The following is a 17,405-nucleotide window of genomic DNA, read 5'->3' as shown; positions in this document are numbered from 1 at the left end:
CTTCTCCTAAAGTGTAAAATGTTACTCCTTGCTCTGAAGATGGTGGACAGTGCAGGTGGAGTGAGAGTGGTTGAAAAGACCGAAGGGGAACAGGACAAGCCTTTCTATAACGTATGCTGATAAGAAATGTCCACCGCCGTGGCTGATGACCATTCCTTTTGAATCATGAGCATCTTAAAGTCTCTTATCTAAGTACCCCCACTTCTAACTGCTGCTTGTCAGAATGGTCTATCATTTGCCTCATTTGGTGTCTCTCTGCTATCCACAGAGCTACCACATGAATTGAGATTTTGCTTTCCTACATCTTTAACACGTTTCTCCTGTCCTGTCAGGTCACAGTTTCCCTATTTCTGTTTGCCAGCTCTTTGAGTATCCTGCTGTGATCCATTTTCCTCAAATATCCTGTATATAGGCAGGGAGAAGTCAAGAGAAGCTGAAGAAGGTTGAGATGCTTCACAAGAATCTCTGTTTGTGAGAAGCAGCGTGGCCTAGTGGATAGAGCACGGGCTTGGGAGTCAGAAGGACCTGGGTTCTAATCTCGGCTCTGCCACTTGTTGACTGCGTGACCTTGGGCAAGTCACTTCTCTGTGCTTCAGTGCTCATCTGTAAAGTGGGGATTAAGACAGTGAGCCCCATGTGGGACATGGACTGTGTCTGACCTGATGACCTTGTATTTACCTCCGCACTTAGAAAAGTGCTTGGCACATAATAAACGCTTAACAAATACCATTACAAAAACCCCCAAATCCAAAAGTTGTGAGAGTTAGTAACAATTAGAAATGTCATTTCTTACCAAGTTTTCTGGGGGAGCAGAACGGTGATTCTTCTCCACTGGGTGAATTCGCTGGCATGGTAGATACTTGCGGCGGTAAACTCTTGGCAGCTGGGCATGCTTGGAAGACATTCCTAAAAGCAATGCATCTCCAGGTGAACGTTAGTGTGGCAGGAAAAACTGCATTCTTTTCAGAAGCCGGAATTCTCACATTTCCAGATGCAAACTGCCTCCCGCGCTAGACTGTAAGCTCCTTGTAGGCAGGGCACATGTCTACCAACTCTGCTGTAGTGCACTCTCCCAAGCATTTAGTGAAGTGCTCGGCACACAGTAAGCACTCAAAGAGAAGAAGCGTTGCCAGGTGGATAGAGCAGAGGCCTAGGAGTCTTAAGGACCACTGTCCTAATCCTGGCTCTGCCTCTTGTCTGCTGTGTGACCATGGGCAAATTGCTTTATTCTCTATGCCTCAGTTACCACATCTGTAAAATGGACATTATGACTGTGAGCCCCATGTGGGACATGGGCTGTGTACAAGCAGATTAGCTTGTTCCTACTCTAGTACTTAGTACAGTGCTTGGCCACGTACATAGTAAGCGCTTAACAAATACCATAAAAAAGTTAATTTTATTGATTGACTATAGAGCCTGTTTCAGGTTTAGAGCATCTTTTTTTGCACTTATTCTTCACTCTAATCTAATGATCTATGACTATTTCTCTTATTTTTTCCTCTGTGGTGATGAAATCCCCCAGTGAGTGTTACCTTTCAACAACCCTTCATATATTTGTATAGAGGAACATGGAATGGTATTGGTTTGGTGTATTGGTTTATGATCAAGCTCTCTTTTCCTGACATTAAATAACCCCACATGCTTTCAGTTTCCTTCACGTATAGGAAGCAGCATGGCCTAGTGGAATGAGCACGGGCCTGGGAGAAAGAGGACCTGGTTTCTAATCCCATCTCTGCCACTTGCCTGCTGTGTGACCTTGGGCAAGTCACTCCACTCTTCTGTGCCTCGGTTACCTTATCTGTAAAATGGGGATTAAGACTGTGAGCCCCACATGGGACAACCTGATCACCTTGTATCCCCCCAGTGCTTAGAACAGTGCTTTGCACATAGTAAGCACTTAACAAATACCATTATTATTGTTATTATTATTAATGGGGATTTTATTACGACTAATAAGACTGTGAGCCCCAGGTGGAACACGGACTGTGCCCAACCTGATTATCGTGTATTTACCCCAGTGCTTAGCTCAGTGCCTGGCACATAGAAAGCACTTACCAAATACCATTTAAAAATACCCTATTTTCCACCCTGTGAATCCATTTTTTTGTTCTTCTTTGCATCTTTTCCATATCTCTCTCAGACTATGGAGGGCATGATTCTATCGTGGAGAAAAGTTACTTCTTGGCTCCTGAAAGTTCCTATTTATTAATCCAACCCAGGATCACTTTACAGGGGTGACCATACTGATTGGTTCTTTCTCAAAACACTCACAAGGTGTTTCTGGATGAGGAAACCAGAGACTGCTGGGCTACTATGTCTTTAAGACACAGGAAGTCCTGCAACTGAGGCCACCAGGTACTGCACTGGGAGTAAACAGCAACAGAACAGGGCTTATCCCAGGGTGACTTGTAAATAGTTAAATCCCATGAATAAATGAGTGATATGTTTCATAAAATATTCAGGGACTGGTTTGCTTCTCAGGGAAAACACACGGCAGAGGCCGGAGGTTCAAAAGAGACTAAGAGAATTTCCAGAAGACGGGCAGTCAATCAGAACTGCAGATCAGACATGAAGGCAGCTTCGGTCATGGGTGACCCTGGAGGGTTTGGTTTCTGGGAGGAAATGGACATCTCTTAATTTCCTCTGGGCTGGAAGCCTGGTTCGCAATATTGAGTTCAGCATTTAGCGAGTCAGTTCGTGCAACCGAAGATGTCTTGGGCCCATGGGGGAAGGGACTGCTCAAAAAAATGGGGCAAGGTTGGCTCGAGAGAAGCAGCACGATCCCATGGAAAGAGCATGGATCTGGAAGTTGGAGGACCTGGGTTCTAATCCCAGCTCTGCTTCTTGCCTGCTGTGTGATCTTGGGCCAGTTACTTCACTTTTCTGGGCCTTGGTTTCTTCATCTGTAAAATGTTGATTCAATACTCACTCTCCCTCCTACTATGACTGCGAGCCCCATGTGGGGAAGGGACCATGTCAGGCCTGATTCTCTTTTGCCTACCCCAGTGCTTAGTACAGTGCTTGGCACACAGGAAGCATCTAACAAGTGACTTGCCCAAGGTCACACAGCTGATAATTGGTGGAGCGGGGATTTGAACCTATGACCTCTGACTCCAAAGCCCGTGCTCTGTTCCACTGAGCCATATGTTTTATTTTGTTGTCTGTCTCCCCCTTCTAGACTGTGAGCCCACTGTTGGGTAGGGACCGTCTCTATGTGTTGCCAACTTGTACTTCCCAAGTGCTTAGTACAGTGCTCTGCACAGAGTAAGCGCTCAATAAACACGATTGAATGAATGAATGAATGAATCTAACAAATACCACGAGGATTATTTTTCAACAACCCTCCTGGTCCACTCCAAAACAAGGGGGCTGCAGAGAAAGAGACAGGAAAGGATTCCTCTGCCTTCACGGTGGACGATTTCTCATCTTCTGCACTTTAAAGTACACTAGACATCTCCTTTCTTAATTTCAAAGGTAAGGGTGAAATTCCATTATAACTCCAGTTGTCTTTAAGATAAAAGACCAGTCATCCTCCTTTTCCTTGCCTTCAGCCCCCTTGATTTATATGAGGAAGCGATCTCTTTACGCCACTGAATTGCTGGTTCAACAGCTTTATTCCTCTTCACGTTCACTCTGTTTGAGTGCACTAATGGAGAGGCTCTTTGTAGACAGATATTTAAATTTTCATTTATATTCATTATCTCCCTTAATTCTCCTTGTGCCCAGAGCTGGGCTTCAAATTCCAGGTGTGGTTTCACTTGGCTACAGCATCGCACCAATCCCTTCACATTTGTACTCTATTTTTATTCCACTAATTATTCATCCAAGGGTTTTGTTTACCTCACTAACTCCTGCCAGACTCAGAGATGCGGGCTTCAAGTTTCTTGCCCATTATCATCTCCCCCACAGACTCTTTTCTCGTTTGTGGTCCAGCGCAAATATCATTCTTTTCTGGCTTCTAACTTCATCCAGGCAACTTAGAAAAAGCGTTGCGGTGATTTGAGCTAGAGCTTGATTTACTGATTTCTGCCCCCAGATGATGGGCTAAATCTACCTAGGTGGATATGGGGGAAAACGTTTTTAGAGGAGATAAAAATCTGGTTTTCTAACTGAATCTACATGTGGAGAACCTAACCCTCAGCGTCCAGCTAACAAAGGGATAACCCCTGAAATGGGAGAGATGAGCAGAGTAACTCTCCCTGGCTGCAGCTTTTCACCATTTTTCTCCAGAGCGCATTGGTCTTCCTCCTTTTGAAGTCTCCTTTCCCTTATTCTCTCTGCCCTAACTCTTTTGGAACAGAGTTGATGGGCTGATTTCAGTTTACAGATTTTGTTTGGCACCAAAAATTCCTAGTGCCCAAAGGTAATTTCATCACTCCATGCCGCTGCTTGTGATTGCAGCAAAATCAACTCTATTCGGCTTAAGTTGGGAAGCAGCATGGCCTAATGGATGGAACACGGGCCTGTGAGTCGGGAGGACCTGGGTTCTAATCTCAGCTCCGCCACTTGTCTGCAGTGTGACCCTGGCCAAGATACTTTATTTCTTGGTGCCTCAGTTACCTCATCTGTAAAATGGGGATTAAGAGTGTGAGCCCCATGAGGGACATGGACTGTAACTAACCTGATTACCTTGTATCTACCCCGGCACTTAATACAGTGCCCGGCACATAGTAAACACTTTACAACGACAACAACAAAAAAGGTTCCAAGTTATTTACACACTCCTTGAGGGGCTTAGGAGGGACTTAGGCAGTGTGGTTATTAAAGAGTCCCTGATTCTTTTCTTTTTCAAAATTGTGTAATTCTTGCAACGTTTTCATGGCTGCTGCTATCCCTTCATCAGAACTCTGCCATTTTCATCCTGAATTGTCCTGAGCTACCAGCCTGAGATGGAGAGTTCTCAGACATGACTGCATGGTCTGAAGAGACCATTAGCCCTCTTTAATGAGTCCAACAGGGTTCACTTTGCACTCTCTTTTTAGAGGAATTGATCTGTAGCATTTACTGAGTGCTCACTGTGGGAAGAGCACTGTACTAAGTGGCTGGGAGAGTACAACAGTGCAGCCCTTGTAACTTGAGGGAATAACTTGAGTCTTCCTTGACTAAGTCCTTCTCTTCTCTCCTCCCACTCCCTTCTGTGTCCCTCATACTTGCGCCTTCATTCATCCTCCCTCCCATCCCACAGAAGATATGCATACATCTGTATGTATCTGTAATTTATTTATTTATTTACCTATCCATTTATTTATTTTAATGCCTGTCTCCCCCTCTAGAGAGTGAGCTCACTGTAGGCAGGAATGTATCTCTTTGTTGTTACATGGTACTCTCCCAAGCGCTTAGTACAGTGATAGTGATGATGATGATGACGGCATTTGTTAAGTGCTTACTATATGCAAAGCACAGTTCTAAGCGCTGGAGAGGATACAAGGTGAACAGATTGCCCCACATGGGGCTCACAGTCTTCATTCCCATATTACAGATGAGGGAACTGAGGCACAGAGAAGTTAAGTGACTTGCCCAAAGTCACACAGCTGACAATTGGCGGAGTCGGGATTTGAACCAGTGGTTGGCACACAGTGAGCACTCAATAAATACGACTGAATGAATGAAGTGAAGGAGACTTACACATCCAGCTCAGCTGTTTGCCATTTTACCCCCCACCCCGCCCGGCAAACCATAGCAAATTCTGGTTTTAAAACGACCCCTTTGCTGAAGTCACCGCCGCTAGCCAAACACCCAGCCTTACCTCCTGAACAAGGTGCCACGTGAGTCCGTGATTTGTCGAATACTCCAGCTTCACCTGGTTGTCCATGTGAGGCGTAAACGGCTGCCCGCAGCCCATCACCAAACTGAACTGGATCATATACGATGCTCCGATTTGCATGGATTGTGTTTCCACATAGCGCATGCTGGGGGCAAGTTTAGAGTCGCCTGTAAAACTGGGAGGTACAGAACAGGAATCAGAACCTGAAGCAGGGAAGCAGCGTGGCCAAGTGGATACAGCCGGGGCGTGAGAAGGACTCGTGTCTCCGCCACGTGTCTGCTGTGTGACCTAGGACAAATTGCTTCACCTCTCTGGGCCTCAGATACCTCATTTGGAAAATGGGGATTAAGATGGTGAGCTCCATGTGGGATAGCGACTGTGTCCACCCTGATTACCTTGTATCTATCCCTGCGCTTAGAGCAGTGCTTGAAACATAGTAAGCACTTAACAAATACAATAAAAACCAAGCAAAAAAAAAAAGAGAAAAATCCTTCCCTCAGAAACACCTCAAACAACACTTTGATTGTGGGGTGCCAAGAATAACACTTTCAGTTATCACCATGCTCATTTTCAACCTGATTATCCTCCCCATTCCATGCCTTATGAAAGCATGGGGGCTGAAGTGAGTGCTACCCTACTTCTAGTTGGGATCTAATTGGTCTAGCAAACATTAATTATTCAACCAATGAGAAGTACTCATTGTGTGCTCTGCACATAGTAAGCGCTCAATAAATACGATTGATTGATTGAAGTAGTGTGGCCTAGTGGATACAGCACAGCCCTGGGAGTCAGAAGGACCTGGGATCTAATTTCAGACTCCCCCACTTGTCTGCTGTGTGACCTTGGTGAAGTCACTTCACTTCTCTGGGCCTCAGTTCCCTCATCTGTAAAATGGGAATTAAGACCGTGAACCCCGTGTGGGACAGGGACTTAGTCCAACCTGATTAGCTTGTAGATACGCCAGTGCTTAGTACAATGCCTGGCATATAGTAAGCATTTAATGACAAAAAAATATATAAAAAAAGGGAACAATCGGGGATAAAGATGGAATAGCCACAGGGCTTGTGGGTGCTGGCTACCTTGTATTAATACGGATACTGAGGTTTATGGTGCTGCCTAAGGAGCGGAGATAGGAGGAATCTTTGACGAATTCTCCATTTCCTAGTATAAATTCACATGCACGCAAACGTATATTTTGAAGCTACATCAGAGCCAGGTGGCAATCCGGCCCAAGCTTGAGTGATTCTGCCTCACGCTGATGTTGTGATTAACGTTTACAGGAGCCAATCCAGGCCCCTGCTGTGGGGTGCTGCTGCTCACCTATTACAGTCCAGAACGGGCAAGCTACGCACGGGCAGAATGGGGAGCACGCATGGAGGGTTCCTTCTGGCCCGAAGCTCAGAGACAAAAAGTAATCTGTGCAGAAGAAACAAAAGACGCACAGACCTGGTCACGGATCCGGCGTCTTTTGAACGGGCCGACCCAAACGGGCCTTCTCGTCCCGAGAAATCGATGTTGCTTGTGACTCCATTATTCGGTCAACGATTTCAAATGAAAGATTGGTGGGAAATTATTACTTCGTCATCATCATCATCATCAAAGACCTGGCCTCTAATCCCTGCTCCTGTACTTGCCTACTGTTTGGCCTCAGGCAAATCACTTAACTTCTCTGTGCTTCAGTTCTCTCATCTACTACTAATAATAACTGTGGTATTTGTTAAGTGCTTACTACATGCTGGGCCCTGTACTAAGCGCTGGAGTACAGCCACGCTACTTCTCTTCATCTGTATAATTGGGATTAGATAAATACCTGTTCTCCCTTCCCCTTCGAATATGAACTCCATAATGATAATAATAAAAATTGTGGCATTTGTTAAGTGCTCACTATGTGCCAGGCACTGTGCTAAGAGCTGAGGTGGATACAAGCAGATTCATTCATTCATTCAATCGTATTTATTGAGCGCTTACTGTGTGCAGAGCACTGTACTAAGCGCTTGGGAAGTACAAGTTGGCAACGTTGGACACAATCCCTGTCCCATGTGGGGCTCACAATCTCAATCCCCATTTTCCAGATGAAAGGCACAGAGAAGTGAAGTGACTTGCCCAAGATTACAGAGTGGACAAGTGGTGGAGCCAGGATTAGAACCCATGACCTTCTGATCACTAGGTCTGCTGTGTCTGGTGTCTATGGATGGTACTTATTTAGCTTTTAATGTGGGCAGAGCACTGTTCGATGCACTTGGACGAGTACACTATAACAGAGTTGGTAGACACATTCCCTGCCATTGACAGGTATGATTGTACTGCATCTCTCCCAGAGCTTAGCAAGTACCTGGTGCACATAGTAAGCACTCAACAAATACCACTATCAGTATTATTATTATTGCTATTATTGTTATCACTAGGGTGGAGTCTCCCTATGGAAACCACTGATCTGCCTGGGTCCTGAGATGTCAGGACCGAGAACCTAGAATGAGAAATTGATTGAACGCACACTCTCTTCCCTGGCTGTCATTTTCACGCAGGGTGCGGTGAGCAAGAGCCAGATGGACTGGAGAGCTATCTACCTGCAAAGAATTAATTTGTAAAGGGACCAATGAGCAATGAAGATTTTGGTGTAAGGAATACGAAAGCTGACTTCTCCTCTTTTCTCACTCCCTTCTGCATTGCCTTACTTTACTATTCTATTTATTTTATTTTGCTAATATGTTTTGTTTTGTTGTCTGTCTCCCCTTTCTAGACTGTGAGCCCGCTGTTGGGTAGGGACCGTTTCTATATGTTGCCAACTTGTACTTCCCAAGCGCTTAGTACAGTGCTCTGCACACAGTAAGCGCTCAATAAATACGATTGATTGATTGATTGATTCCCAAGTGCTTAGTACAGTGCTCTACACACAGTAAGTGCTCAATAAATACGATTGAATGAATGAATGAATTGTCTTGACTTTCTCCCTTTATTCATCCCCTCTCCCAGCCCCACAGCACTTATGTACATATCTCCAGCACTTAGAACAGTGCCTGGCACATAGCAAGTGCTTAACAAATACCATAATTATTCGTTATTATGATTATTAGTTTATTTGTATCAGTATCTGTCTCCCCTTCTTCACTTCCAGCTTGTTGTGGGCAGGGAATGTGTCTGTTTTACTGCACTCTCCCAAGCGCTTAGTACAGTGCTCTGCATAGAGTAAGCACTCAATAAATATAATTGGTTGACTGACTGAATAAAAGCAGTAGTCAGAGGTAATGAAATGATTACTTCATGGTCGCCTAAGGACAATGTATCCTTTGAGGTACCAGGGTTGTGTCCTATCTATTCAGGTGATGAGGATGATGGCATTTGCTAAGCACTTACCATGTGCACTGAACTAAGCGCTGGGGAAGACACAAAATAATCTGTAAGCTCGTTATAGGCAGGAAACCTGTTGGCTAATTCTGCTAATTCTACCCTCGGGGACAAAGGCCTGGCATCACCGTGACATACACGGGCACAACGGGAAGCAAAGTCATCCCCATCATTCTCTCCAAGAATTGCTTAAAGAAATAAGGCTGGCCATCTGGCTAGCTTTATCCCGGACCAGCTGGGTTTCAGCTGGGTAGTCTCCGATCCGGTAGGGATTGGACACCAGATGTTTGCAGGTAATCCTGGTTACATTTCCTACTAAAAAGGGCAAGGCAGAGAGGCACACTACTTCATGGAGATCTGAGCCCTCTTTCTTCCCCGATCCCTGCTCTTACCTTCTCCATGGTACATCAATCAAAAAATCTATTGATTGATGTGCCAATGATATATATGGAGCACTGTACTAAGTGCTTGGGAGAGAACAATAGAAATAATAGAATAGAACATGATTTCTGCTCTCAAGGAGTTTGCAACCTCGTGTGGGAGACAGACACAAAAATTAACTGCAGGTAGGGGGAAGCAAGGGGGGCAGGAACAGTAATAGTCAGAAGACAAGAAGCAGCATGGCCTAGTGGATATAGCAGGGACCTGGGAGTTAGAAGGATCTGGGTTCTACTCCTGCCTCTGCCACTTTTCTGCTGTGTGACCTTGGGCAAGTCACTTCACTTCTACGGGCCTCATTTATGTCATCTGTAAAATGGGGATTAAGTCTGTGAGTTGGACAGGAACTCTGCCCAACCTTATTCGCTTGTCTCTACCCCAGCACTTAGAGCAGTGCTTGACAGAGTAAGCACTTAAAAAATGCCATGAAATAAAAAGACATTACTGAATTCCTGAAAGAACCGTTACCTCCATTCCTTCCTCAGCTTCTCTTTCTCCAATTGTATCTCTCCCTCTCCATTTTCCCCTTTCTCTTTCTCCATCTGTCTCTTCCCCTGCTCTTCCTTTCCTTCCACTGAATTCCCTGTCTCTCTTCCCTTCTCGGTTTTGGCCACCGTCCCCCTTCCCCACATTCTACCTGGACCTTATGAAAATAGGGCTATGGTATACCTGCAGCAAATACATGCAAGAGCTCTCCCGGACGGCCTCTGCTACGGACACTAACAGAAAAGTCATGGGAACGGAAGGCAGAGTTCTCTTATGCTTCCCTCTGGCCAGCTGCTCTGCTTTCCAATCCCGGTGCCTGCGGGACTGTACATATGTATATATGTTTGTACATATTTATTACTCTATTTATTTATTTTCCTTGTACATATCTATTCTATTTATTTTATTTCGTTAGTATGTTTGGTTTTGTTCTCTGTCTCCCCCTTTTAGACTGTGAGCCCACTGTTGGGTAGGGACTGTCTCTATATGTTGCCAACTTGTACTTCCCAAGCACTTAGTACAGTGCTCTGCACACAGTAAGCACTCAATAAATATGATTGATTGATTGATTGATTGATTGACTGCGGGACCTTGGGAAAATATTGTGAGTCCGACAGGACGGGGACTGTGTCCAACCTAATTAACTTGTACTTATCCCAGCGCTTAGGATGGTGCTTGACACATTGTAAGGGCTGAACATATATCATAAAAAACATAGTGTCTGGGTGTGGTCCTCTAGCATGGATATCCTTCAATACCCTCATAAAAAGCCCTTCAAAAACCCTTCTAAAATCACATCTCCTGCAAGGGGTCTTCCCTAAGTCCTCATGTCCCTGCCCCTCCCTCCTGTCTGTGTCTATTATACATGGGGCTCTGACATTCACCCAGCACTTATATAAATACCTTTACACTCTATTACTTCTCCAATCTGTAATTTACTTGAATATCTGTCTTTGCGGGTAGAATGTAAGCTCCATATGGGCAGGGCATGCTCCTCTAGACTCTATTTTATTGTACTTTCCCTCAGGCGTGGTACAGTGCTCTGTACACAGTTAGTGCTTAATATAGACCATTGCTTGACTGATTGATTGGAAGCCTCTTCTCAGCTCTTGGCTAGAACTTCTGTCTTCTGTTGATTAGTTTTCATTAATGGCAATCTTTAGAAAAGCCCAAAAGAAATTATCTGCTTGGTGACCACCAGAGCCCTTCATTCTGAATCACACGTAACGGGTTGTTATAAAGCTGTTCAAAACTTCGGGCCGAAGTAGGCTCGATCTCCGGATTTGCTGGATGACATGAGAGCATCCCAGATAATTATAAGCAATCCTTTCCTTCTTCGAAAGCGGGCTCTTGGCTGACACGTTGTAAAATGATTTATAGCATATTGACTCCAGTTTTTCCAATGAAAAAGCAATTGTCCAACTTTTCCCCGGAGGGCACCCTCCATGTCACTTGCAATCCTCGCTCTCGCAAAGTCAGGAGGTACAAAATGAGAACCAAATGGACTCACAGCTGGGACAAGCCAACAATAATTAATTTAACTACAACCACTTGAACAGATCCTGTGGAACTGAAAAAAACCCACCAAAAATTAAAAAAAAAACCCCAAATTTTAAAAAAAACTTTCCCTAGAGATCCAATGGCTCCAAATAGGGCAGTTCACACCCTGAAGAATGAATCTAAAGAATACTTAGATAACAGTGTAATACACAACAAACATACACCCTTCTAGATACACCCTTCTAGATGTTGATATGCATGTGCTTCTGAATGGAAGGGCTGACTGATTCCCCAAAGGGCTTGGAAATCATTTCGACAATTTTATTTTGAATATTGTCATTTGAATGTCTCCAAAAAACAACGCCAACCTTCTGTAGTCCTAACTGATTCCTGAAATGCTTTTCTGGGCGATGAGTTACTCTTTAGCAAGGGAAAAACAATGTCATTAGAAGGGTTTTCACTCCAACTCACTGGTGGAGAAAATGGGCACAGTTTGCGTTCTGTCATGGTGTTTCATTTTAATGAGCACTGAGTACTTTCCTTGTCCCAATTAAAGTGGTTAATGTGTAGTTTTGCCTCATTATCACTGTCAGGACACCAGCTCCCTGTTCTCCCAGCCAAGTCAACTCTTTTTAACTTGAGAGATGATCAGAAAGTCATTTTAAATCGCTCAAATGAACTTGTTAATAAAACTCTACAGTTCTATTCAAGGTGCCCAAGGGGAATCATACAATTATTTATATTTCCTTATGGTTTTCTATAATTACTCTGCACTTTCTCCGAGCAGAGTTATCTGTACCAATTAAAAGCACAGTGTTTTAAAGAACGTTCATCAAACTTTGATGAAACTATGCTGTTCTTGGGATTTTGATCAAATGGAAGATATTGAACTGCTGTTAGCAGACATCAAACTCAAGTGCTAAATTAGCCCACTGAACTTTGGAGTCATTGAGGAAAGTAAATGTATTCCTGCTGTCCATTGGAACACCGATTATCAGAACGAATTGGGGCTGGGCCACAAATGAACTAAAACTGAGCAGCGAAAGGGAATTTAGTGAGCGCTTACTGTGTGCAGAGCACTGTACTAAGTGCTTGGGAAGTACAAGTTGGCAACATATAGAGATGGTCCCTACCCAACAACGGGCTCACAGTTCATCATCTTTATCCCTGTTTTACAGATGAGGCAACTGAGGCACAGAGCAGTTTAGTGAAGGCCCAAGTTTGCCCAGCAGATAAGTGGTGGATTCAGGATTAGAACCCATGTCCTCTGACACCCAGGCCCAAGCTCTTTCCACTAAGCCATGATGCTTCTCAGCATGGCCTTTGATCAGCAGTGTGGCCTAGCTGGAGAACCTTGGTCTCCTGACTCCAGGTAGGCCACACTGCTAATCCAAGGCCAGGGGTTCTAATCCTGGCTCCATCACTTATCTGCTGGGCAAATGTGGGCCAGTCACTTTGCTCTGTGCTGCAGTTGCCTCATCTGTAAAATGGGCTTTGAATACCTGCTCTTCCTCTCTCTTAGACTGTGAGCCCTGAGTGGGACAAAGACTGTCGGACCTGCTTTTTTTTTTGGTGGTATTTGTTAAGCACTTACTATGAGTTAGACACTGTTCTAAGCACTGGGGCACATACAAGCAGCGTGGCTCAGTGGAAAGAGCCCGGGCTTTGTTGTCAGAGGTCATGGGTTCAAATCCTGGCTCTGCCAACTGTCAGCTGCGTGACCTTGGGCAAGTCACTTAACTTCTCTGTGCCTCAGTTACCTCACCTGTAAAATGGGGACTAAAACTGTGAGCCCCCCATGGGACAACCTGATCACCTTGTAACCTCCCCAGCGCTTAGAACAGTGCTTTGCACATAGTAAGCGCTTAACAAATACCATCATTATTATTATTATACAAGGTAATCATGTCGGACACAGTCCATGTCCCACATGGGGCTCACAGTCTTAACCCCCATTTTACAGATGAAGTAACTGAGGCCCAGTGAAGAGAAGTGACTTGCCCATGGTCACACAGCAGACATGTGGCGGAGTCAGGATTGGAACCCAGGTCCTTCTGATTCCCAGGCCCGGGCTCTATCCACTGGGCCCTGCTGGTTCCCAGCTGATTATCTTCCATCTACCCCAGCCTTTTCTACAGGTCTTGGCATCTCCAATAGAGCTGTATCAGTAGGAGGGGCAGTGTCTGTGAGTCTTGAGTGCAAGACTGCTCAACTAAATAATAATAATTATGGTACTTTTTTAAGCGCTTACTATGTGCCAGACACTGTACTAAGCGCTGGGGTGGATACACACAAATTGGGTTGGGCACAGTCTCTGTCTCACATGGGGTTCAAAGTCCTAAAGATAATGATAAGGAAAGGAAGTATATAAAAATCAAAGGTTCATGAAAGATATGAAGTTGACCTATTTTTGTGCCCACTAATTCTTTTTGCCACGAAATCCAGGAACAACAGCCGGATAATCAAGCACATCCATTATTCTGTTTCCAAGAAAAGGCTCTGCCACTTCATATTTTTCCACAGAAGGCTCTCACTCTGTGAGACCGCAGAGCACTCACAGCCGAAGCGATTAGCTGTGTTTCCATTTCCATCAGCATTTATTCGGGCGCTAAAATTCCAGCCTGCTGGGTGTGGGGAGTTACTGTACATGCACAATTCCCATCATAGGTAATTCACCGTGCACTGGAGCGCAACATTTTGCCTCTAATTATGATTGGGTCATTGACTGAACATTTAGTGATGTGCACTCCTGGGAAAATTACAGTGAATAGCTTCCAGAGAGCTTCATGAGAAGAAGAAACCAAATAGGCCTGTCAACGTTTCAATGGTGAACACAAAGAATTCACAGGACCAGAGAGAGCTGGAGCTGGGAAGGACGCGGAGAAATCATTGAGTCCAGCCCCCTGCCTTTGGGAGGAACAGACCTCAAACCATACTCTTTAAGAAGGAGCATGGCATAGTGGATACAGTACAAGCCTGGGACTCAAAAGGTCACAGGTTCTAATCCTGCTCTGTCACTTGCCGGCTGTGTGACCTTGGGAAATTCGCTTCTCTTCTCTGTGCCTCAGTTACCTCATCTGTCAAATGGGGATTGAGACTGTGAGCCCCACATGGGACAGGAACCGTCTTCAACTCGATCTGCTTGTATCCTCCCTGGTGCATAGCTAGCACTTAATAATAATAATAATAATATTGATAATTATGGTATTCGTAAAGTGCTTACTATGTGCCAAGCACTGTAAGTGCTGGGGTAGATACAAGCTAATCAGGTTGTCCCACGTAGGGCTCAGTCTTAATCCCCATTTTACAGATGAGGGAACTGAGGCACAGAGAACTTAAGTGACTTGCCCAAAGTCACATAGCTGATAAGTGGCGGAGCTGGGATCAGAACTCATGACCTTTGACTCCCAAGCCATGCTCTTTTCCACTAAGCCATGCTGCTTCTCTACAAATACCATTATTATTATTATTGTTATTAATAAAATATTTCCACACATGGCACCAGGTCCCTGTCATGTCTGCTGACACCTCTTAGCATTAGAAAGGTCCTTCAAAGTCCACCCCAAATCTCCCGTTAATCAACTCTCTAAAAGAAAATCTGCATCTTACCAGAGGGTCCAGTCGTGGCTGCAGTAGGGTTGGACGTTGCCCAGGTAGAACCCGAGGGACTGAGTGACCTCTACCAAGTGGGTAAAGTCGAGGCTAATGCTGTTGAAGAGGACGGACGTCATGATGATCTCGTCGATGGCCCATACATCTTCCCCCTGAGATGAGTGATAGGGCTGCCACCACCTGAACTGGATTCCAAACTGCTTCGCGTCATCGGGTAACTCTACAGAGATGATTCTGAAAATAGAAGGCCAGGGGATTTTGAGAATAAAATTTCCCCGAACTTTTGGTGGGGCTTGTTTAATTTTTCCTGGTTTAAATAGGTCCAGTGAACTCGGAGAGAGAGAAGGTATTGTGTATTTCCCTTGTGCTACTAGCCTGTCTGCCTTGATCCTTTTCCTATGGAAGAGGGGACCAGCTTAAGGACAGGAATAGCTTATACCCGGATCCCAGTGGAATGTGATGCAAAAATGCATCTCCTTTCCCCCATTCTGACTCCCTGGAAAAGCTAACCTACGAGGACTCTGGTTTCCCTTCGCAGGAAGGATTCACCTTGCCCCGGGAAGGGATTCCGAGTCCCATGTTGGACACAGAATCCGCCCGGGCCTTGGGGCAGCTGGAGTGTCTGATCAGTCCCAGGAGATTAGCCTAAAGGGCAAGGGCCCCGATCATCCACGGCACCTAAACCTGACAGACGGCATTGAAAATGAAGAATAATATCTAATTTCCAGCAGCGATTATTGTCTGCAGAGGCAGGGACCATACATTAATTGCTGAGGCAATGACATTTGCTTGAAAGCCCCATAAATCACCAGTACCCTGCTGTTCACACACACGCAGGCAAGGTGAGGGGGAAGTGAACACCAATGGGAGATTTCTCTCCACTGGGGCACAATTAAAACACCAGGAGAGGAGCTGATAATACATGTTGGAGGGAGGCTTAATGTTGTGACAGAATAAAGTCACAAGCCTGGTGAGCTAGTCAGGGTTCTCTGATGGGGTGGGGGGATGGGGCTGAAACTGAAAGCAGGCTTCTGGGGGTTAAACCTTGCCATCTCCCAAACAAGCTGTTTGGAGATGAGATCATCTGCACCTTGAAAGTTCAGGAGAAACGTGAGATTTAGGGGATTAAAACCAAAAAAGGCAGATGAGCAGAAAGAGAAGGGAAAGTGACCTGACCAGCACCTGCCTTGACCCAGGCAGGGGGAAAACTGGAGACCTCCTACTGGATACTTGTGCCCCATTGTTGATGGGGATTAACTAAGCAATGGCCTTCCAGGAGTCCACTCTGAAAAGCAACAGTGAGAAAGCTGGGAAGATTTTTACAGCAGTTGGACAGGAGAGGCCATTCTTTCAAACCCTTTCGGTCAACGTTCAGCCTCTGACCAACAAATTCTTTCCGCCACGAAGGGTCGGTGGCTAATCTGGAAGGAAGGGAGACAAATTTGGGGCTGGGCTTTAACCAAACTCCCAGTTGGGGACAGGGAACATTTCCTTTCCTTTTCATGAAGTTTTCTCCACCTTTTATTCGGCCATCCATAACTCTCTGGCTCGCATATTGGGGGTCATCCTTGACTCTGCTGTCTCATTCACCCCACATATTTAATTCATCACCAAAACCTGCCAGCCTCACCTTCACAACATGGCCAAGATCTGCCCTTTCCTCTCCATCCAAACAGCTACCACATCAGTACAATCACTCATCCTATCCTGACTGGATTACTGCATCAGCATCCTTTCTCATCTCCCAACTTCCTGTCTCACCCCACTTCAGTCTATAATTCACTCTGCTGCCCAGATTATCTTTCTACAGAAACGCTCTGGGCGTGCCACCCCCCCATCCTCAAAAATCTCCAGTGGTTGCCTATCAACCTCCGTATTAAACAAAATCTCCTCACTATTGGATTCAAAGCTCTCCATCACCTTGCCCCATCCTTCCTCACCTCCCTTCTCTCCTTCTACAGCCCATCCCGCACACTCCACTCCTCTGGTGCCACTAACCTCCTCACTGGGCCTCGTTCTTGTCTGTCCTGCTGTCGACCCCTGGCCCACATCCTTCCTCTGGCCTGGAATGCCCTCCCTCCTCAAATCTGCCAAACAATCACACTTCCCCCCTTCAAAGCTCTACTGAAGGTTCACTTCCTCCAGGAGGCCTTCCCACACTAAGACCCCCTTTTCCTCAGCTCCCCCTCCTCTCCCTATTACCCCAACTCACTCCCTTTTCTCTACCCTCCCTCTCCACCCCACGGCACTTGTGTATATA

At 45.4% G+C, this 17,405-nt stretch overlaps 1 protein-coding gene across 1 annotated transcript in view; it reads right to left on the bottom strand.

Moving 5' to 3' along the window:
- The window catches only part of RELN (reelin), a 368,099-nt gene that overhangs the window by 111,288 nt on the left and 239,406 nt on the right, over positions 1 to 17,405 (bottom strand). The window contains exons 21-23 of the mRNA XM_038740909.1: positions 15,143 to 15,379; positions 5,747 to 5,939; positions 794 to 906 (exon numbers count right to left, since the gene is read on the bottom strand). Coding sequence (XP_038596837.1) covers positions 794 to 906; positions 5,747 to 5,939; positions 15,143 to 15,379 — 543 coding nt within the window. The remainder of the gene's footprint in view (positions 1 to 793; positions 907 to 5,746; positions 5,940 to 15,142; positions 15,380 to 17,405) is intronic.

Source organism: Tachyglossus aculeatus (genome assembly GCF_015852505.1).
Source record: "Tachyglossus aculeatus isolate mTacAcu1 chromosome 12 unlocalized genomic scaffold, mTacAcu1.pri SUPER_6_unloc_1, whole genome shotgun sequence".
Classification (NCBI taxonomy): domain Eukaryota; kingdom Metazoa; phylum Chordata; class Mammalia; order Monotremata; family Tachyglossidae; genus Tachyglossus; species Tachyglossus aculeatus.
This window is presented reverse-complemented; position numbering and strand designations above follow the sequence as displayed.